The sequence below is a fragment of the Phacochoerus africanus genome, chromosome 2, assembly GCF_016906955.1.
Source record: "Phacochoerus africanus isolate WHEZ1 chromosome 2, ROS_Pafr_v1, whole genome shotgun sequence".
Taxonomy (NCBI): Eukaryota; Metazoa; Chordata; class Mammalia; order Artiodactyla; family Suidae; genus Phacochoerus; species Phacochoerus africanus.
Genome location: NC_062545.1, coordinates 91,991,183 through 92,014,864, shown reverse-complemented (window position 1 = coordinate 92,014,864; position 23,682 = coordinate 91,991,183). Strand labels below are relative to the sequence as shown.

At 44.6% G+C, this 23,682-nt stretch overlaps 1 protein-coding gene across 1 annotated transcript in view; it reads left to right on the top strand.

The window, feature by feature from the left end:
• Positions 1-23,682, top strand: part of CD109 (CD109 molecule) — a 154,470-nt gene that overhangs the window by 31,223 nt on the left and 99,565 nt on the right. The window contains exons 4-5 of the mRNA XM_047763806.1: positions 5,425-5,655; positions 11,706-11,831. Coding sequence (XP_047619762.1) covers positions 5,425-5,655; positions 11,706-11,831 — 357 coding nt within the window. The remainder of the gene's footprint in view (positions 1-5,424; positions 5,656-11,705; positions 11,832-23,682) is intronic.

The window sequence follows — 23,682 nt, the reverse complement described above, 5'->3', positions numbered from 1 at the left end:
ATCCTGTATTTGTCTTTGCTATTATACTATTTCTGTTTTATGTAGATATAGCAATTGTTTATTGAAAGCTTTGCTAATGGTTATATTTAGGACTAGATCCCCCCCTTTTTTTTTTGCTTTTTAGGGCCATACCACAGCCACAGCAACTCAGGATCTGAGCTGCTGTGTCTGTGACCTATGCCACAGCTCACGGAAACACCGGATCTTTAACCCACTTAGTGAGGCCAGGGATTGAACCCACATCCTCATGGATACTAGTTCGATTTGTTTCCCCTGCTCCACAGTGGGAACTCCCTAGATCCCTTTTTTGTAAAACAAAATTTAAAAAACTTAGTCACAAAGTGTCTAGGAAAATTTGATAATGCTTGGCAAAAAATACAAGGTTCTGCATTTTTATGAGTTTTCAATTAAAATAGACTCCTCTCAAGGTGTACTTGTGTTATGATAATCGTAAATGTAATATTTTAGATTATTTTTTAAGGTCTTCATGAGTATTTGCTAATAAATATGATTATTTTGGATGTATTAAAAGAAATGTGTTTTGGGAGTTCCCATTGTGGCTCAGCAGGTTACAACGAACACAACTAGTATCCATGAGGATAGGGGTTTAATCCCTGGCCTCACTCAGTGGGTTAAGGATCCGGCATTGCCGTGAGCTGTGGTATAGGTCTCAGATGTGGCTCAGATCCTGTATTGCTGTGGCAGTGGTGTAGGCTGGCAGCTGTAGCCCCGATTCGTCCCCTAGCCTGGGAACTTCCATGTGCCATAGGTTCAGTCCTAAACAAAGTGTTTTAAATATCTGATTAGCTCATGGTTTCTGTTTTTGATACAGTAAAATCAGCTTTCTAATGAGAAGTAAATAAAAAAAATTTATGCTTAATGTACAAAATTATTTTTTGTGCAAAATATTCTAGAAAAAGTTTCTTTTAGTCTCTCTGTAAATAAATCCAACTTAAAATGAGGGAGTGGCTTTTGACATTTGAATATTTTGAAAGTTTAATGCCTAATATATTTTAAAATAGAAAGTGCCATCTTAAAATTTCAATTTTATTTTGAAAATTGTTTGACATCTCCATTACTTCTGGTAACTGGAATTATTAGCAAAGTAAAGTGGGATAAATACTATTGTGTTGTCTCTGTTTCCTTAAGACAGTTGGTCTTTCAGAGAAGATGAAATGGCTTTAGGTGGCCCAGATTAGAATAAGAGGTCATTTGTTGCCCATGAAGAACCTTTCTGAGCATGCCTCTCCGTGTACTCTGGGCAGAGAACCAGCACCTACCCAGAGAGCTTAGCATAACTGAAAATCTGCCATGCTCAAGTCAGATGTTGGTTGATATTTTGTTGATCAAAACCCTCGATTTTTTTTTTTTTTTTCAGAGTTGCATCTGTCCTAGGGAACCTGGAGGTTCCCAGGCTAGGGGTCGAATTGGAGCTACAGCTGTCAACCTACACCACAGCCAGAGCAATGCAGGATCCGAGCCAAGTCTGCGACCTACACCAGAGCTCATGGCAACGTCAGAGCCTTAACTTACTGAGCGAGGCCAGGGATTGAACCTGCAGTCTCATGGTTCCTAGTTGGATTCATTTCTGCTGTGCCACAACGGGAACTCCAAAACCCTCGATTTTTGTACACTTCCAGACTCTTGTCCGGCTGCCAGACAGGGTTGTCTTTCCCCAGCCCTGTGACCTCAGTTCAACACACAGGATCCAGAATCTGGTGGGGTAATGATTGGTTCTTATAGAAGAGAGAAGGGAGTCTTTTTTCAGGCAACCCCTTTATTACCAATTCTGGGGCCCTTTTTCAGTAACTGGAGCCCCAAGAAGGCAGAAGGTAATTGACCAGCAGGGAGTCAGGAGCTTTAGTTGCCTCTGGGGTCCACTCCGCGTGGGAAGCAGGTTACAGCTTATGGAAGAGTCTTTCATAAAGACGGCTTAACACCCACTGTGTTTTCCCTGCCTCCTCTCACGAGGTTGTTCTCTTGCGATGACACCTCCTGGTTCATGGGCACACGCAGATCTGCTGTGCCAAGGCCGTACTGTCACTCCTGCCTTTCCAGCTCTACAATTAGCAGTGAGGCTTTGAGGGGCCCAGATTGCCTAAATTTTACATATGGGGAGGTGGAGTTTCCACCGGGGGAGGATTGAGAAAGAGAATTAGTTGAGGTAACTGAAAAGAGCAAAAAGACAGTACCACCTCCCCTGTGTCCACTCCCTGATGGAGGATGGACTAGGGGACAGAGTAATGTGTTTCGGACACCTTTGTGTTCATTCTGATTCTCTCTTTGGATTCCTCGTTTTTCATAGATCTCTTTTGTTTCAGGCCTCTGCATGGTTAATTTGACATGTCTTCAAACCACTATCTTGGGGCCTCTGTGCCATTAAAAAAGATCAAACTATATCTACAACATAGAAAGAAATTCCATCAACTGTCTTTTTTTTTTTTTTTTTTTTTTTTTTTTTTGCTATTTCTTTGGGCCGCTCCCGAGGCATATGGAGGTTCCCAGGCTAGGGGTAGAATCGGAGCTGTAGCCACCGGCCTACGCCAGAGCCACAGCAACGCGGGATCCGAGCCGCGTCTGCAACCTACACCACAGCTCACGGCAACGCCGGATTGTTAACCCACTGAGCAAGGGCAGGGACCGAACCCGCAACCTCATGGTTCCTAGTCGGATTCGTTAACCACTGCGCCACGACGGGAACTCCAACTGTCATATTTTTAAAGCAAGAACTATTTGTAAATCCGTGCCATATATAAGCAAATGATATGCTGGTTCCTGGCTTACAGTATTAAGGACTATTTAAAAGTATCTGAGGACTGTAGTGTCATTTGGGAGCATGGAACATAAGACTTCAATTTCCAGGGAGACCCTCAGCCCTTGGGGGGCATCCACCTTTGGTTCACATTGAACCCCAAGCACCTGGAACAACCTGGAGCTAAACGGTGCTCAGTAAGTGTTTATTTATTAAAGGAAAGCAAATTGAGTACCAGAGATCATTGGAAACTGACTTTACTGATCGTTTCTCCTAACATTTTATTATGAAAATTTTGAATTTACAAAAAAATCTGATTTTCATATGATGCTTCCATAGCCGCCACTTCGAATCTACTGGTAACATTTTACCGCACCTGCTCATCACATCTCTCCATCTGCTCATCTCTCCACCCATTCATTCATCTTACTTAAAAAATGCAATTTCAAGTAAATTGCTGACATCAGTATTTTTCTCCCTATTTCCTGCTGGCCGTTTTCTGGGTGGTTTGTTATATTTCCTTTGTATTCTTATCCATATTGCTAGCTTTTTGGTGGCTACTGTTTCTGGAAAATCTTCTCTGAGCTCTCTGTGGACAAATCTTATTTGCCAAGGGGAGGCAGCTTGTGTTTTAGAATCTCAGGTTTATTATTATGAATATCCACTAGTGTGCTTGGTATGCACTGTGTAAGCTGTTATCCCTAAACTCCGCTGTAAAACAACCACAAGCTTTCATTATCCCCACTGTTTATGTGGGTCAGGAATTTGGAAGCTGCATAGTTGGGTGATTCTGACTTGGGGTCTCACGAGGCTGCAGTCGTCTGAGGGCCTCGCCAGCCTCCGGCCTCCGGAGTCCTCATAGGGTTGCTGCTCACGGGCTGAAAGGTGGGTGGTGGCAGCTGGCCTCTGTCCCTCCCCATTTGGGCCTGTCTTTGCACAGGCCTTGTGAGCATCCTCCTCACGAGGCACTGACTGCCCCCAGGAAAGAGAGAGCCAGGCAGAAGCTGTCCTTTTAATTCTACTCTTGAGAAGCAAGCCACTGGGGATGTAGGCTCCACCTTTTTTTTTTTTTGTCTTTTTAGGGCCGCACCTGCTACCTATGCAAGTTTCCAGGCTAGGGGTTGAATTGGAGCTGGTGTTCCTGGCCTACACCGCAGCCACAGCAACACCAGATCTTTAACCCATTGAGCAGGGCTGGGGATCAAACCTGAGTCCTCATGGATACTAGTTGGGTTCTTAATCCTCTGAGCCACAACGGGAACTCCAGACTCCACTTTTTTGAAGGGAGAAAGGTTAGAGAATTGGGAGACATTTTAAGACCACCAGATGGAAATTTGGGAGAGTGAAGTGTAACTCCTCCTGGTTGGAAATTCAGCCCTAATCTGGTACAGCTTCCTCTTCTCTTCCAAGCCCTGGTTTCCTGGCTTGAAATGTTACGGCAGCTGCCCAGCAGTCCCTTGGCTGTAGTGTATCAGCTCTAGCGACAGCCCTGTAGCTGTAGTGTAACTATCTCCAGTAGCTCTGTGGCTGCAACGTATTAGCTCTTTTACCTGTCGAGAAACCAAGTGAGCACTCGGAGAGTTGGAGAACTCAGGTTTATTATGGGTGGACTCAGAGGGAGATCACTCTATGGAGGAGTCTGAGCCCTGAAGAAGGGTTTCACAGCCTTTTATGGGTTAGCTCTTCTGGGTCCATGCTTGGGTGGTTGGACTGGAGTGAGGGTTGTAATTGCAGGAGAAACTTTACATAGCAGATGTGTGGAGGAGGGGTAGTTAGGGGCAGTTGGCTGGACTTCGCTTAGTCATCATGGCCGGGTTCTCTTCTTTCTACCTTTTTATCGGGACATTTTCTCCTACAGTAGAGTTCGAGCCCCATCAGAAGGATTGTTGGGAGTGAAGTGATGCTTTTGGTTAGGGCTGGAAGGTAGGGTCTCCACTGGTGATTGAAACAGTTACATCAGCTTCACCAGGACGATGACAAATGCACAAGGTACAGGAGGAATGTGCACCTTAGAGCAGCGAGAGAGCCTGGAGAGGGCACGGCCAGCAGACAAGTCTGTGCAGAGGTGCCTTTCAGGGCGGGGAATGGAGGAGAGTGCGGAAGGGTGCTGGGTGTTCTGATTTTTTTTTTTTAGGGCCCCACCCTTGGCATATGGAAGTTCCCAGGGTAGGGGTCAAATCAGAGCTGCAGCTGCCAGCCTATACCACAACCACAGCAACACCAGATCCCAGCCACGTCTGCGACCTATACCACAGCTCAGGGCAGTGCAGGATCCTTAATCTACTGAACAAGGCCAGAGATCAAACCCACATCCTCATGGATCCTAGTTGGGTTCATTAACCACTGAGCCAGATGGGAACTCCCTGGGTGTTCTGATTTCAGCAAAGCAAGTTTGCATTTAGGATAGGAAGTGGCCAGGTGGCTGCCCAGACAGCTAAGGGACATGCCTCCCAACATCCAGGAGCCCTAGGATTTACCTGGAGAGCAACCCCCAGGGTACCCATAGCGGGAAAACAAACTGTTCCATTTTGGTGCCCAGGAGGGACTTATTTTTCAAACATCGCAGTTACTTTTGATAATACTGTGTATTTAAAATTTCAATTCGAACTTGTAATTAAAAACACTTTTGGGATAAAATAACTTGACCTTGATGTGTCTGATTGCTTTCCCAGCTACCTCTGAATAGTGCTGATGAGATGTATGAGCTCCGTGTCACTGGACATGCTCAGAACGAGGTTTTATTCTCCAATAGTACGCGCTTATCCTTTGAGACCAAGAGGACAACTGTCTTCATTCAAACAGACAAGCCCCTGTATAAACCAAAGCAAGAAGTGAAGTTTCGGATCATTACCCTCTTCTCAGATTTTAAGCCTTACAAAACCTCTTTAAACATTCTAATTAAGGTGAGTACCAGATGGAAATGAAGTGTGTGGGGGGGTTGGGGTGGGAGTCGGGACTGGGTTTCAAGCCCTCTCACCAAGGCTCTCTTGGATGTTCTCTCACGTTGTTGGTGCAGGGGTGCTTTAGAATTCCCGTGGGTAAGCTTCCCTCTTGTGGGATCCTGGGATTGTCTCTCCAGGAAGACAGTGTAGAGCCCTGGCTTAACAGCTCAGGCTTTAAAGTTAGCCTGTTGGGCTCTGGTCCTGGCTTCCTCCTGGATTCATTTATTTGTCAAACATTTATTAAACTTCTATGTCCCAGGTTCAGAAGGGATAGGGCAGTGAGCAGAATAGATTGAGTCCCCATTCCATCGAGCTTTTATTCCAGTGGGCAGACAGTAAACACACAAATACTTATAAAGGGAATGGGGTGTGTGTGTGTGTGTGTGTGTGTGTGTGTGTGTATAAGAGAGAGAGGGAGTTTATGTTCAGTGTTTTCTGTAGCATTGTTAGAGAAGTCCTATTTGAACAGAGCCCTGAAGGAAACAAAAGAATGGCACTGTGTAAATAGAGGGAACAGCATAGGGAACAGCATATGCAAAAGCCCTGAGGTGGGAGCTTGTTAGGTGCCTTGGGGAAAAGTGCCCAGGAAGTGAGGGGACAGGTATAGACAGGCTGGTGAATTTTATTCTGAGTAAAATGAGAATTCACTGGAGAGGTCTGAAGAGAGACACAAAACGTAATTTGACTGAACATCTTAAAAGGGCCACTGTCTGTTCTAAGGATAGATTGTAGCCCTGTGACCTTGAGGAAACTAATTAACCTCTCTGAGCCTCAGTTTCCTTATTTGTAAAATGTGTAATAATAATAATACCTCACAGAAGCTTTTGTGATATGATTCAAACAAATCAAAACAACACTGAGATGTCCCCTCAAGTAAAGCGTTTAGAATTGTGCCTGGAACATGTGCGTGCTCACTAATCATGAGCTGTTACAGGAATCCCCCCTGGTGCAGAGTCATTTGGCCTTTGCCACTGCGGGAACACTCAGAGCTCTGGAGGCAGTGTGGTTAGCAGACTGAGGGCTTCCTGTGAGAACCGTGCTGAGGACAGCTGAGATGCAGCTGGACCTGGGTTTGTTACCTGCTCAGCAGTAACAAACCCAGCTAGGAACCATGAGGATGTGGGTTCTATCCCTGGCCTTACTTAGTGGGTTAAAGATTCGGTGTTGCCATGAACTTTGTTGTAGGAATACAGACATTTGATGATGATGGAAAACAGGGAGTCCCACATTTTCTGGGACATCCTTCAGTTTAGAACTGAAAAATCCCGTGTCAGGATAGTGGTTGCGGTTGTGGTTATTGTAAATGTTCTGATGAATAACAAAGAATGGAAGGTAAAGTCGGGCCTTTTACTTCAGTGTCTTCCTATTCTTAGTTTCTTTTAAAAAACTTTTTTATTTTAAAATTTTTTAGGTCTTTCTTTCTTTCTCTCTCTCTCTTTTTTTTTTGCTTTTTAGTACTGCCTCTGTGGCCTATGGAAGTGCCCAGGCTAGGGGTCAAATCAGAGCTATAGCTGCCAGCCTATGCCATAGCCACAGCAGCTTGGGTTCAAGCTACTTCTGCGATGTACAACACAGCTCATGGCAACACCCCACCCACTGAGTGAGGCCAAGGATTGAACCCATATCCTCATGGTCACTAGTCGGATACATTTCTGCTGCACCACCACGGGAACTCCAGTTTCTCTGTTGTTATAAGCTAAGCAAACATTTGGACAAAAATCAAGCTAACAAACATGTATACATATAACTTCAAGCCCAGATGTATTTGTAGCAAATGTCATATTGGTTGGCATGCTCAAGCATATTCCTGGAATGGAACTGGTATATTTCAGAGTTTGCAACTGTGAATTTCTGCCTTTGCTCTGTTGGAATAAAGCAAGTCACCAGAGTGAACAGCATTTCTCAATTCATGTAACTCTCCGAACGTGTTTATGGAAGGAAACCTGCCATCCTTCATCATTTATCCACAGATCCTGAGAACTTACTAAATGCCAGAAACCATTTAGTAAGTGAAAATGGGGGAAGTAGAGGTGAATGTCTGCTTGTGTCTTTTTACATTCAGTCTCCTTTATATCTCAGGTGAATAAGCGTCAGTAAATTGTCAGTAAATTGTTCTAGGTAATAACTCAAAACAAACCTGCTGATTCTGAACCTCTGGTCTGTGCATTTAAAAAATTTTGCTTCAGGAGTTCCCATTGTGGCTCAGCAGTAACAAACCCATCTAGGAACCATGAGGATGTGGGTTCTATCCCTGGCCTCACTTAGTGGGTTAAAGATTCGGTGTTGCCATGAGCTTTGTTGTAGGTCACAGATGAGGCCCAGATCCAGTGTTGCTGTGGCTGTGGTGTAGGCTGGCAGGTGTAGGCCAGCAGCTGTAGCTCCGATTTGACCCCTGGCCTGGGAACCTCCACATGCTGCCAGTGCCGCCCTAAAAAACAAGCAAAAATTTGTTTCTATTATGCTCTAGCGTCAGTCTTTGAAACCTCTGATTTGTGGATTCTTTTGGCTCCTCTCTCCAATTTTGGACAGCCTCTCATGTTGGGCTTTCCCAGAAGTGCTCAGAGACTTGCTGGCCTGGCTGATGTGCAGCCCTCTTGGCGAAGGGAGGGGGTTCAGACTGAAGTTCCGTCGGAAGCCCCTGTCTTTGGGACCAGCACATGAGTCTGCACATGGTTGCCGTTCTTGCTGGCTGCATCCAGCAGCGAGGATGCAGACGTGAACCAGGTCCAGCTACCTCTTTGCCTGAGACATGCAGAGGCCAGATCAGAGCCTTACTGTGAACGCCCGCACCTGGCACTCCTCCATCTGCACAGTCCCGTGGGCCCGGTTCACCACTGTGATGTTTCTAGTCTTGAGACATGCTTTCTTGCCAAAACTTCCCTGAAAAAAGTGGGTCAGGTGTAGCAGGAGCCTTTGACTTGGACAAAGTTGTCCTCATTAGCACAGCACCACCTGCAGGCGAATATGGAGAAGTGCATCTTAGAACTGGGGGAGGCCAACTTTTGGGGACCTGTCTCGCCGAGCCAAGAATGACTAGATATAGCTAAAATATTGACATCAGAATGTATTCAGGCACTTTCAGTGCTTGAGGGGAGTGTATTATTGGGTATTATTCATTTTCCCTGCCCAGGAACTGACCATCTTAGGAAGCAAAGGGACTTTAGAGGCCTTATTATGGTAGAATAAATCTCTGATCTAATTCTGGCTTCCTCCAGCCAGTCTGACCTTACACCATGGAAATAAGTGCCTTCAAGACTGATGGCAGCTGGCATGCTGGCTTATATCCCGACCTCCCTTCCTGAAGAAGGTGTTGCTCCTGGTACAAGTGAATGACCCTGTTGGAGCAGGTGCTTTTGGCTTGGGGTCTGCTCTGTGACTGTGCCCTGACACTTCCGCCTGGAGCAGTGGTGGGCAACCCAGAACCTCTTTCCTGGCCCAGCGAGGGGCCACCTTGTGGAAGGGATTTGGATTTTCTGATTCCTCATGCTAGACGCACACTTTGTCCAGGGCCCCCAGGAGTGACAGAAGGATCTGCCTTCTCCAGCCAGGGAGTTTATCGCCAAAATGGTCTGGCATAGGCAGCAGGCTCTCTGCTGCGTGGAGGCACCGGGAGAGCCAAGGCCATCCAGAGGGGACTCCAGGAGCACGAGGGGCCACTTTCCAGTGTCTCCAGCCACGTGGCTGTCCTGTGTATGTCTCATGTGAATGCTGGGCTCTGCTGAGATGCTGCAGTACACTGCCTATTCAGACCCTCCTGTGCTCTGTGAAGATTTCCGGTGTTTCTACATTTTCTGTGTCTTCCTTGTTGGTCCCATGCCCAGAGCCGAGACTGGCTTGGGAAAACAAGAGATATTATCTCCTTCACTCCTAACCCTCCAAGTCCCCCAGGTCAGCAAAGATCTCCATTCAGATTTCCTTTGTTTGTAGGGCCGTGGGAAAATGTGCATCTTTACCTAAATAATACATCAGTGGACTCTGTACCTCTGCACAATTCTTTCTGTACATTTTACACAACACTGGGAATTATTATTTTTGTCAGTGTCACAGAAGAAAAATGGCTTTTCATTGTTTTCATTTGCATTCCCCTAATTATTAGACAGCATGTATTTATTAGCTCTTTATATTTCTTCTTTTGTTTTCAATCCTTTGCACTCTGCAGAGGGAGAGCCAGCTGGCTGCCCCAGGGCGTGTCAAGGATGGTGACCTGCTTATTCTTGACCTGCTTTTGGTCTTTGGTTTTAACAATTAGTTTCTCCCTTCCTAGACCACTTCCTGCTCAGTTCTCAGCGTTGTACTCACCTAGTTTTCACACTTTCCCCGACTTGGGGAAAGAGGTTTCTTCTGGTTTCTAATACTTGGGCCAACCCACTCCCTCTAGTTAGAGGCTAGAGATTAAGAATCAGGAGAAATATTTGATTCCTGCTACCAGGAGTTCATAGTTCAGGGAACAGACAGCGAAACCCAAAAGTAACAATGACAGAGACCACCAAAACCCCCAGATAACAAACGGGTACTGTAAACAGTAGCGTATGTCAAAAACACAAACTCCAGATGCACTAGGGGCTCACTAGGAAGTGGTCACTCCTGCCTGTTGGAGGCATGTGTAGAAGGCATGAAGTTGGAGCTTATTTCACCAGCTGGACCAGAAGGGCCTCCCCTTCTGTGGGAGGGCCTTCTGCAGTTGTAGAAGCCTAGATGCATGTGCGTTTGGGGGTAAGTTGCAGATAAATCTGTATTTGGAGAAAGACGTGCCTAGAAGTGTAGGTGGGGTCAGCTTACTAAGCCTTGTAGATTCTGCCAAGGAGTGTGGCTCTCAGGCTGCAGCTCCACAAAATCATTGTTTCCTGGTGGTCCATTAGGCTGTTGTTTCCTCGCTGCTTGCATCATGCCAGGAGCTGTGCCAGCATTTCTGCCTGAGTCTCAGCCTTGTGGTTTGGATGGATGACACTTTCGGGGGTGGGGAAGCCTTATGGGAGGAGTGCGGAAGGAGGGGGAGAGCTGCAATAGTTAGAAAGTAGGATGAGGTAGCTGGACATGAGGATGGCAAGAAGACACGTGCCAGAGACATTAAAGGGACAGAGTGGACAGTGCTGGGAATGTGGACAGAGTCTGGGATGACTGCTGGGCTGGCTTGGGTTGGAGGAATGTTGCAAGAAGGGCTGGTGGTCTGGGAGAGCAGGGGAAGGCAGTGGTGTCTCTCATGCATTCCATTGGCTGACATCCTATGAGTGCTGTTGTTGAATCCTGAATTCCATCTCGTGTTGGGGCTGTGATGTCGGACCACGCTGGTCCTTGCAGTTGAGGGCTAACCTGACCTCTTGGCGTGTTGGTGTTCTCAGACATAATTGAGACTAATCTCCCCTAAAAGAAAAGCATAGTGACTGAGTGGCGTTGAGTGGTAATGATGAGGCAGGGGCCTTTAACACACGGGCCTGTTGGCCCACAGGATTTTCTTTCAACTACAGCAGCAACAACGGTTTGGTGATGTTTTGTCTTTGTCATGTTTCTGGCAGAAGGACACTCGGTGCCAAGAATTAAAAAGTAGAGCAGAATTGGAGTTCCCGCTGTGGTGCAGTGGAAACGAATGTGACTAGTAACCGTGAAGTCACAGGTTTGATCCCTGGCTTTGCTCAGTGGGTCAAGGATATGGTGTTGCTATGAGCTGTGGTGTAGGTCACAGACGTGGCTTGGATCCTGCGTTGCTGTGGGTGTGGTGTAGACTGGCGGCTACAGCTCTGATTAGACCCCTAGCCTGGGAACTGCCATATGCTGTGGGTACATCCCTAAAAAGCAAAACAAAAACAAAAACAGAGCAAAATGAAGGTGTTCTCAGGAGAGTCTGAAAAGAAATTTTGATGTTTTTAGTAGTGTGGGGCCGACACTGGCCAAATGCTCTCTCTGTCCCAGATGTGGGTGGGTCTGGAGTCCTGCAGGGCCTCATACAGAACCATTTAGGACTCTGTGGACATGGGCAGGCTTTATGTACTTAACATGTATGGTTTTCATTGTAGGACCCTAAGTCCAATTTGATCCAGCAGTGGTTGTCAGAACAAAGTGATCTTGGAGTCGTTTCCAAAACTTTCCAGTTATCTTCCCATCCAATACTTGGTGACTGGTCCATCCAAGTTCAAGTGAACGTGAGTATAGATATATTTTGGTGGGAAATGTTCAAATGATTTAAATAGTTCAGGCGAGAGAAATAGTTCCCAAGTCATTTATTCAATGAACTGAAAAATATTATCTGAACTCTAGATAATTTAAGTGGCTTATTTTTAATTAATTATTACTATCAGTGGGTTAGCCTATATCACATATTAGAGTTATAATCAATGTTGTTTTTTAATGTAACATTTAAAGGTTAAAACATTTCATATTTTATTATAAAACTAATTAAATGATGTTTATTGTACTTACTATATATATATAAAATAAATATATACTTACTGTATATATATATAAAATATATATATATATATTATTTTTTTTTGTCTTTTTTGTCCTTTTGTCTTTCTAGGGTTGCACCCATGGCATATGGAGGTTCCCAGGCTAGGGGTCTAATCAGAGCTGTAGCCGCCGGCCTACGCCACAGCCACAGTACCTCAGGATCCAAGCTGCATCTGCGACCTACACCACAGCTCGTGGAAACGCAGGATCCTCAACCCACTGAGCGAGGCCAGGGATCAAACCTGCAACCTAATGGCTCTTAGTTGGATTCATTAACCATTTCGCCATGACGGGAACTCCTGCATACTTTGAATATTTTAAAACTAAGTAATAAATACATAGCTATTATTTGGAAAATTTTATTTTATTTTATTTTAATTTCTCTTTAGGGCCCACTCATGCAGCATATAGAAGTTCCCAGACGAGGGGTCAAATCCTAGCTGCAGCTGCTGGCCTACACCACAGCCATAGCAACTGGGGATCTAAGCCACACCTGTGACCTACACCACAGCTCATGGAATGCTGGATCCTTAAGCCACTGAGCAAGGCTGGGGATCAAAACTGCATCCTCATGGACACAAGTTGGGTTCTTAACCTGTTGAGCTGCAACAGGAACTCCCCCCTTTTTTTCCTTTTTATATTTGGCAAATTTTATGTCTCAGAATGATGACTTCTGATGACACTGGTCTAATGTACTTTATCTTTGTTTTAAGAATTCCAGTGACCTCAAACAGCCATCTCAGTCTTCTGTTCCCCAGTCCTCCTTTCTCCCGAGCTCTCCACCTGCTTACTGCCAACCTCTCAGCCCTGAGATAATGGGGTGGGACCATTAAGATACCCTTTGTGTCTCTGTCTCAGCTTTTCTCCTGTGCATGTGCTGTGTTTGAAGATTACTTGAATACGTCTTAATTCTTTTCTTTGGAATTTATTAAAATATATATAAATTCACAAATGAGAGCTTTAAAAAATAATCTATTAGAATGGGGCTTCTCACATCTGACATGACAGTAAATAATTTTTTGTTGTGAGGCTGCAGTGTAGGACGCGCTGCAGCCTCTGTGACCTCTAGCCACCAAATGCCAGTAGCAGCTCTCCCCTCCCTTCAAGTCCTAACAACCAGAGATGTTTCCAGATGTCACCAAATGTTCCCTCTCCCTCCTCCATGGAGAACCACTTTCCTAGAAGGAATAATCATTCATTAGCATCCGACCTGAGGTCAGATAAACATACCAAGTACTTCATAAGTTAAGTTAAAAAATTTTCCTTTAGTTAGCATTTTTTTGGGCCACATCCTAAAAGCAGAACTAGGTCCCCTTCGTCAGCCCATGGTTTTTGCACATTTGCGTGAGGATGAAGAGCTCGCCGAGCCTGAGGTGCGGTTGTGCCACAGAGGAAATGAGAAGGTGTGCAAGCAGTTATGGGTGTCCACAGCAGCTGTGATGAACTACAGGTGAACCAGACATTTGAGCTTGTAGAGAAGGAAAAGGTAGACGTTGGTGAGACGTGGGTGTGTAGAGAAGAAGGAAAAGGTAGACGTTGGTGAGACGTGGGCGGGAGAAAGACTTGTGAGGAGGTGGGAAGTACAGGAGAACCTCGAGTATCTGGAGATTTGGACAAATGGGATACTGGAGCATGCCGAGGACAAAGGAAGCTGAGGATTAGGAAGTTTATTGTGCGTTTTAAGGAGTTAGGATTTTATTCTCAATTCTTCCTTTTTTCCCCCTTTCTTTTCTTTTTATGGCTGCACCTGTAGCATCTGGATGTTCCTAGGCTAGGGGTTGAATTGGAGCTACATCTGTTGGCCTACACCAAAGCCACAGCGACATGGGATCCGAGCCATGTCTGCAACCTGCGCCACAGCTCACGGCAATGCCAGATCCTCATCCCACTGAACGAGGCCAGGGATTGAACCTGCGTCGTCATGGACACTCTGTCAGGTTCTTAACGGGAACTCCTCAGTTCTTGCTTTTTGATTTCACTATAGTTCCCCAGGAATCAGCTGTTTGTCTGTCTGTCCATGCTCCTGTCCATCCTCCATCAGATACGTATTGAGGGCTTATGGTGCTGCAATAGGCCAGGAAGCTAAGCCTGACCTCCATCTTCAGGATTGCTGTGGGGAGACGACTGACATGACAGGAGTGAAGTGACTACACAAGGGTGACAGAAGGGCATGACATGGGAAGACAGCAGAGGAGTCCCAAGGTGCAGAGTCTGTGAGGCCCCTTGGGGGTCGCTTAGGCCACCTCAAGATAAAGATGGTCTGTGTCAGTCCGAGCGCCTGAGCTTTGGGGCCAGTGGCTCCCTCTGGTGGCCCTCGCTTGTCCACTCAGTGACCCCCTTTGCACAGTGACTAGGCAGGACGACCTCAGCCCTGTGGGTGGCAGCCTCCGAGGGATTAAATTGTGCAGTGAGTGCCTCACAGAATATGTACCAGAGGAGAGAGGAGACTAGAATAGCGGAGAAAGGCTGAAAGATTTGAGGTTATAGGTTTCCCATGTAGTGGTTCGTGGCTTGTCATATTGCTTTCATAGGGAAAAAAGGTACATGCTCTTAAGAAAATTGAGGTGCTTGAGAAATGAAAAACATTCACGAAATCTGGCTTTGTTTAATGGTACACTTACCCTTGAACGCTATGCTTTAGACGTATTGTTTCTTAAGTTTCTTAAACTTGCCCATCCTTCCCTGAGCCTTTCCACTGCTGTTTTTCTACTGCTTTTCTGACTCCCTGCCTATATCCTCAGGCATTGTCTGTGATGGCCTGCTCCTCTGAACACAGCCCTCTGTGTTTCTCCTGGTCCAGTCCTGTCACTTGGACAGCAGGGCCTGGTAAGCAGAGTCTGTGTGAGGGCTTGTTCCCCCATGTCTTTAGGACCTATGCAGTGCTTTGCACACAGCCAGAGGTCAGAACTTGTTGCATAAATGCATGAAAGCAATATAATAGCCATTGGTCTCAAACTGAGTATAAAGCCCCCCTTTCCCACCTTGTAAACTTGTTTATCATTTTGAAGGCATGCAGATTGGTCCCATCGTTGCTAGGGGTGATGGCATGTTTTTCCTTCCAGCTTTATAGAGGTATAATTGGCAAATAAAATTTAGGATCTTTGAGGTGTTCTGGGTGATGATTCTATGCTCATAATGTCGGGGGCTCCCCCAGGCGATGCAAAGTGAAGGGAAAAAAAAAATCCCTTGGTGAAAAAAAAAACTCCTTAAAGTGCCACAAGGGGTCAGTATAGTCAAAGAAGTGCTTGGGAAGCAGCCTTGGTCTCCAGTTTTGACCTTTCCTTGACTCCTTCCTGCACAGCACTCTAGGACTCCATGTTTATTATTAAACCCCTTTCCTTTAGCTGTGAACAACGATTATGGAGGAAATATATTCATCATTTAAATAATCCACCATTAGTAGACCATATTTTTATTTTCCCAAGGCAGTGGCCCATTCTCAGTAGAATTTGTAGGGAGGAGAAAAATATTTATTTTCAGGAGAGTGTTTTGAAATCCCATGAGGATTAAGGAAAAAATTTTTAGGAAAAAACAAAAACATTGTTAGGAAAAAACCTGGAAAGATTTTAGTATTACTACTGAAGGATAATGTATTAAAAATACAGGCTGCACCAAAGCTTTGATTTGTAGCGACTGTGCAGATAGAGTGGTATGTTTTGAATCACTTTTTCCATTTATTATCCTGTTGGTACAACACACTTTATGGGTTCCTTTGCATTTCTGCAACTGTAACATGTTTGTTTGTAGAATAAGAGTGAAGGAGTCCTTTATTATACTGTTAACCTTTCTGGGTTATATAAATTGCTTTTGAATTTCAAGTATTGCTTTTTACTTTCAGGATTTTAATGATGAGTAATTATTGGGACCCAGCAAACTTTCTAGGTTTTTCTTCTTTTTCTCTCTTTCATTGTGTAGTATATGATGATGGAGCATAGTAAGCCCTCTAGGTCTTCATATAGACTTTACTATGTTAGTTTAATTACATTGCAAAGCAAGATGATGATTATTATTTTAAGCCCTCTTAAAATTAGTGCAACTTAGGAAGAGCACTGACTTTTTGTTTTCTACTTATGCACATCCTGAAGGTATACGATTGTGTTGAATGGGGACTGCACTCTCTGGAGGAGGCGTGTGTCTTGCCCACACTTTGACCTTTGACCTCTTGTTGTCTCTTAGCCTCTTCCATCCATTTTCCCCTGACTTCCTGGAACACCGGGTTCTCCTGTCAGAGGGTAGAGGTTTATTTTAGCTGTAATACTCCACCGTAGATGCATGCTTTACATGTTTTTTTTTTTTTTTTTTTTTTTTAAGGACCACACCCACAATATATGGAGGTTTCCAGGCTAGGGGTTGAATAGGAGCTGTAGCCGCAGGCCTACACCACAGCCACAGCAATGCCAGATCCCAGCCAGGTCTGCAACCTACACCACAGCTCACAGCAACGCCAGATCCTTGACCTACTTACTGAGTGAGGCCGGGGATTGAACCTGAATCCTCATGGAAAACTAGTCGGGTTCATTTTCACTACGTGCACAATGGAAACTCTGACAGAGATGTTTGACATCATGTATGTTATAGGTCAAGTGGAAAAGTGTGCTCTAATTTGGTAATCCTCTTACAAATACACTTTGGGAAGATAATTTGTTTTAGAAGTTAGATATTGCTTGGTATTTTCACTTTTTGTAGTATTTTCTAGTTACCTTATCTCTTGACTAGTATTCTTGATTCTCCCAAGTAGTTGCAAATCTTTTTTTCTCATTTAAAAATATTTATTTATTTATTTATTTTCTTTTTATGGACACATCTGTGGCATATGGAAGTTCCCAGGTTTGGGGTTGAATCAGAGCTGCAGCTGAGGCCTCCACCACAGCCTCAGGAACACCATCTCTGAGCCACATCTTTAGCAGCACTGGATTTTTAACCCACTGATTGAGGTTAAGGATGGAGCTCCCCCAATCTCCCAGAGATAAAAGGGCTCCTCAGCCCTCTGAGCCTCTGGAATTCGCATTTTTTAAAATTTAATTTTATTTATTTTTTCCGCTGTACAGCATGGGGACCAAGTTACACTTACATATATACATTTTTTTCGTCCCTTTGTTCTGTTGCACTATAACTATCTAGACATAGTTCTCAATGCTACACAGCAGGATCTCATTGTAAATCCATTCCAAGAGCAATAGTTTGCATCCGATAACCCCACACTCCTGATCCCTCCCACTCCCTCCCTCTCCCCCTGGGCAGCCACAAGTCTATTCTCCAAGTCCATGGTTTTCTTTTCTGTGGAAATGTTCATTTGTGCTGTATATTAGATTCCAGCATTTTAAATAAGCATTCTGAGAAATCCTGTTTGTTTTCAGGACCACATGTTGAGAAGTCCTGCTCTTGTGACCACAGGCAGGCTTCTTCAGCTTCCCTCCCTTCTAGTGAGAGGCAGTTCTGGGTGGTGGAACAGGCAGCCCCTGATTTATTCTTTGAACTCCCTAGTGGTGAGACCCTGCTACTTCCTTCCCCTCTAGGTGGTAGCGGGGCTTGTCTCCCTGGCAGCCTAGACTTTCTAAAGCATGTTTTGAGGGCACAACTTGTACTTTTATAGCAGCTTCTGGCATGATTTGGGGCACAGCCTGTGGGGGACCCCTGGACTAGACAACCTCATAAACTCTTCTGGCTGCAACTGACTTCAGTTTCTCACTCACTCCTTGTCTCAGTTTTAAGCCAGTATTGGGCTGGTGGACAGGAAATACAAGGTAGGAAGCTCAGTAGCCCCAGGTCTGAAGTCACTGTTTGGAAGCCCTGTGTGATATTCTGTGGGAGTCAGGTTGTTATGTAATCCAAAAACAGTCTGCTTTGAGTTGTTACATCCCCTTTCCCCTGAGCTAGTTGTTGCGGAAGGTCAGGTAAGGGCTGCTGGTCGCACAGCTTTGTGCAGCTTTCCAGATGTACCTTATCTTTGTGCCTCCCTGCTCAGCTTCCCCTGGTCAGTTTGCTTCTCCTGTCAAGGTGGGTCTGGAGCCGTTGTCCTTTGCAGAACAGCACATCTTTTGATAGTTCTCATGCTTAAGGCATTCTACAGGTAGCAGCTGGTAAGCCCCCCGGCCGGTGATGAGAACTGAATCAAGAACTTGGAGCAGCCTGTGACAGGTCATTCTCTCTGGAATGGAGATGAAGCTTCCAAAATACAGTTGCTGGGCTCTGCTTGAAAGAAGGCTGCTTTTTTTGGGGGAAAGACCTCAAGTTCTCTCTTGCGTGTAGTAAGAAAAGGAAGAAGGAATTGCTTTTAGAATTTTGATTTCTATTTTTTTTTTAGGGCTGCATCTGTGGCATATGGAGGTTCCCAGGCTAGGGGTCTAATCTGAGCTGCAGCTGCCAACCTATACCACAGCTCACAGCAATGTGAGATTCTTAAGGAAAGGATCTGAGTGAGGCCAGGGAGCAAATCTGTGTCTTCATGGATCCTAGTTGGATTCGTTTCTGCTGTGCCACAGTGGGAACTCCTAGAATTTTGATTTCTTAGAGTGTCAGCCTGCAGGGGGTAAACACTTCAATCTCTGTTCTTCTGTGGGTCCTTTTACACAACATCTCTACTACAGAATTTACTGATCTGTGTAGTATTTATTTATTTATTTATTTACTACAACTGCTGGCCTATGTCACAGCCACAGCAATGCAGGATCAAAGCCACATCTTCGACCTACACCTCAGCTCATGGCAACGCCAGATCCTTAACCCCCTGAGCAAGGCCAGAGATAGAACCCACAACCTCATGGTTCCTAGTCAGATTCATTTCCACTGTACCACGATGGGAACTCTAATGTGTAGTTTTATTTTTGAAAAAATTTTATTGGAGTAAAGTTTACTTACCATGTGTTAGTTTCAGCTGTGCAGCAAAGTGAATCAGTCATACATACAGATATATCATCTGTGTAGTTTTCTCTTTTTTGTGGTTAAGGTGTATATGACAAAATTTGCTATTTTATTTTTAGTTTTTACAGCCTTACCTGCTATATTTGGAAACTCCTGGGCCAGGGGTTGAATTGGAGTCATAGCCTTAGGCCTACACCACAGCCACAGGCAATGCTAGATCTGAGCCACGTGTACGACCTATACTGCAGCTGGTGGCAATGCCAGATCCTTAGCCCACTGAGTGAGGCCAGGGATCAAACTTGCATCCTCATGGATTCTAGTCAAGTTCTTAATCCACTGAGCCACAATGGGAACTCCAAGAAGATTAATTTTTAAAAGAACTTTTTAATTTGAGATAGATTCACAGAAAGTACAGGGAGGTCCTGGACCCTTTAAAACCATGGACTCAGTGATTATATCTTATCAACATCAAAAACAGAAGCTTGACATTCATGCGATGTGTGTATAGTCTTTTTTTTTGTCTTTTGTCTTTTTTTAAGGGCCTCGTCCGCGGCATACGGAGGTTCCCAGGCCAGGGTCTAATCGGAGGTACAACTGCTGGCTTATGCCAGAGCTAAAGCAACACCAGATCCGAGCCGCATCTGTGACCTACACCACAGCTCATGGCAACACCGGATCCTTAACCCACTGAGTGAGGCCAGGGATTGAACCCAAATCCTCATGTATCCTAGTCAGGTTTGTTAACCGCTGAGCCACGAAGGGAACTCCCTATAGTCCTATATGATGCTTATTTGTCAATGACATGGAGGGAGTTTTGGGAAGTTATAACTCACTGGACTCTGGCTGCTGACAGTGGTGCTGGGTACTGAGGTGAGGCACTGAAATAAGTCCTGAGGCCCTGGGTGGAGTGAAAGGAGGAGAATGAGCAGGAAACGGAATAACCTTGCCTCTGGGGACCTTTCTCATTCAGTCCAAATCTGTATCAACATTTCTGCTGTTTCCTCTTCATTGAGTGATGCCCAAGAGTTGGTCATATTGCATGTTTTTGAAAACCTTAATCCTTTCCACTTTCAGTAGGAACAGAGAGGGTTAAATGAGTGATTTTTTTCATTTGTTTTTAAAGAGAGTTTGCTTCTAGTTAGTTCTTTTCTACCTAGGAAGCCCCATACACATCATAATGTATGTATACTGCACATGGTGAAAGTTTTTAGGAGTATGAACGTGCTTGTGGCATTGCATGCCTCGGAGCTCTGCGTGGTCTGTGTCTTGGTTATTAGTTAGATCCATTCTCCCCAAGTCCTACCACTGTGAGTAACTGTGGGGTGTGGAGCACCTTCAGTTCCTCAGATGTTTAGCTGCAGTCTTGATGGCACCAGAGTATTTGAGGTCCTTTCTAAGGAGGGAGGGATTCAGGAAGATGCTTTCTCATGGGGAGATCTGGTTCCTTCTGCCTTACTCTCAGTAGATAATCTCCTTTTGTATTTCCTAAAGAAAACAGGGAAGTCATCACCTAGGAGTTTCTGTAAATTCCTCGGGCAGATTTACATGTCTGCCTTGTCCACACCCATCCCATGTGCGTCCTTTTCTTTTGCAGAAGACATGTCGTCTCTGTATTTAAGACTCAAACCTCTGGCTCCTCCCTGGCTTCTCCTTTCTCCTACTTTCCCAGAAATCTTACAGTCTCCCAAAGACCACTGAAACCCAGAGCTCAAATGACTTGTCCACAGTCTTGTGACTCTTCAAGCAAAAGCTTTTATTACCTGAAGCCTTCCCTGACTGTAAGCACCTTGCAAGTAGGGTCTGTGTCTATTATCTTTAGAAGTTTACTGGCTAGTGTTTCTTTCCTCCTAACGTACAACAGGAAAGTTCTATATTTTTAGCTTTATTCTGATCCCTTCTACTATTCTTAAACTTAGCCTCAATACCTATAAAATAGTAATCAAGCAATATCCTTTGTTTTCCCCTCCTTGATCTTTACGGTAAAATTAGCAAAGAACTTAAAATTTAGTAAGAATTCACGAGGGAAATATCATCCAGTCAACAGATATATATTTAGAGAAAAGAATGTAAACTTTAGAGAAAAGACAAATGTACCCAATGCCTGAAATGGAGGGCAAATCCCACTATTTTTCTGGTTATTCTTGGGTCTTGTCATTTTTGGTTATGAGTACACACACAGACGTCTGCATTCAGTAATTAATTTGCCCACCCCGATAAAATTAAGTGCCCTCTTTTCTCAATTTGTGTCTTCTGGCTGCCTACCCCCAACTCACTAGGCTGCACTGCACTCCTGCAGGATCTGATCAGGTGGAGGCAAGAGAGGTGAGGGGTAAAAAACTCCCACTTGACCCCAAAGGGTGACATGTGAATGGGCCAGTATCTGTTCTACAAAAATGGCAGTTGAATATGTTGTTAGCTGGCCGCAGAGCTCTCTGGGCTTGGCAGGTGTTTAAAAAGAACACCTTTTCTTCTTGGGGCTCTTTTGTGGGTTCTGTGGAGCACCCCTGCCTACTTTGGGGGCTGGGAGGCCTCTAAGCTGGAGCGTCTTTGATGCTTTCCACTCTTTCCTCTCCAGCTGGCAGCCTGAAGCTCCCGCTCCATCTGCTGCGGCTGCCTTAAGCCTCCCGGGGAGGCTGGTTTGGATCAGGATAGAAGACTGCGTGCTGGCTCTTTGCGTGCCTTTGCACATTTAGTTGAGCACAAAAGCTCGTGTTTTCTTTGCTCCCCGAAACTCAGCAGGCCCAGGTCACCTGACACAGCACTCTCTCCACTCAGCCTTCCGTACAGGGGACAGCAGCTGAGGTTTCTCAGGTGTGTCAAGTGCCTCCAGCTCCACCTTGAGGTCACTCCCCCATCATGTCCAGTGCTCTGGATCCTCTGATGGAAGCCCTTTCCTCTAGGCCTGAAGTGAGGGGCAGTTACTCTCTCCTGGTCTCTGGGGGTGGAGTGTGTGACTCTTAGCACATCAATAGCTTTCTCCCAAAATTCCTTTCTGGAGAGTTGCAAAACCAGTTTTTGGAAAGCTTTGCAGGTCCTGGTGCTGTTCTTGCAACTGCATGCCTGTAGTTGGCATTTCTTATGTTGGGGGACAAAGCCAAAACTGAGTCTGAAATAGTTCCATTTTAACAACTTGTTATGTGTGGATTTAAAACGTGTAGTGCCTTTCTTCATCTTTAAATAAAAATTAAATCCAGACCCTGGAGATCAATAGTAAAGCTGACTTTTGGGCAGTTAAAATGACCATAAATGAACATACATGTGCAAAGAAAGATAATCCATCCAGCCCTTGAATTCTGTTTCTGGCATTTCTTTTTGTTCCAGCAGCAAAAATTGAAAGAAGCTGCCTGCATTAAAAAAAAAAAATCTATATTTTGTAGCAGTCATGTAGTGTGCCATATTTTCTGAAGTTTGTTAAAAATAGAAACCTTCTTGAGAGCTGGATGGCTTCATGGTTAGAGAAGGGAAATCTGTAACTGGAATAGATAGTTTTAGTTATTCATGTCTCTAACTTGCACTGTAGTCATAGCATATTTCTTAGGAAGGTAGTGAAAATGGTGTGTTTTCCATCTTTTCCCTTTCATTTGATTGATTTCCTTAACGTAAACCATCACAGTGAACTGTTGACTTAGGGATAAAGGGACAAAATAATTAAAGAGATTGCATCCTGGTTCTACTTTCCATTCTGCTGTGGAAGCTGTGTAGAAAATCTAGTTGGGGAGGGCTTACGTCTAATACAAATAGAGAGTGGATAGGTGTGCTGAAGAGCAGCTTTCCTAAAGGCGTGCTTTTCTCCAGAACGGAGACTATACTGGGGAAAGCAGAGCTCTGGAGGCGCTGATGAGTTTCGTATTGTTTTGTCCAGAAAGGTGTTTTCTTAGCAGTCAGGCTGCCCAAGTATTTAGGTCTTCAGGTCAGACTCCCCATTTGCTGGCAGAGTGAATGGGCACCCGCTGTACTTGATGAGCTGGAATAAATCTTAAAAACTTATTTTGAAGCAGATTGTTTCTTTGGAAGTGAAGGCAAGTTGTTTACTAAATGGAACTTGTACTTCCTGCTAAAGGTCTGAGGTTGTTTTTGTTCCATGGTTTTAGTTTTAGTTTGATTCAGTCAAATTTAGTTTAGTTCAGCTAGGACTAATATAGAATAATTTGGAAATAAATTTTATTCTTTAGACCAGGGATGAGCAAACCCTGAACTAAAGACCAATTACAGCCCAACACCTGTTTTTGTGTATTAAGTTTTATTGGCATACAGTTCGTCTCATTAGCTGGTGTTGACTCTGGCTTGCAAAGCCCGATATACTTACTATCTGGCCCTATATAGAAAAAGTTTGCTGATCCCTGTTCTATACTAATGCAGGTACTTTTTTTTCCCCAGTGTTTTTGTGCTTGTATGTGGCATAAACTGCTGCTAATTCCCTGAATTATTATTAACTTAAAATATTTCAGTATCTTCTATCATTCTTTTTTTTTGGGGGGGGTGCAGTGGTCAAGGAATAGCTACTTTATTGAGAAAGCCAGCAGTTTAAGTAGGTGATAGACTAGTGTCCCAAAGAATCATCTTAACCAGAGTCAGAATTCAGGCTGCTTTTATACCAAAAGAGGAGGAGGTTGTGGTTGGTTTTTGCAAACTTCTTGGTGTGGGAATCCTTTGTTCTTGCAGCTTTTGGCAGTGGGCCTTGTC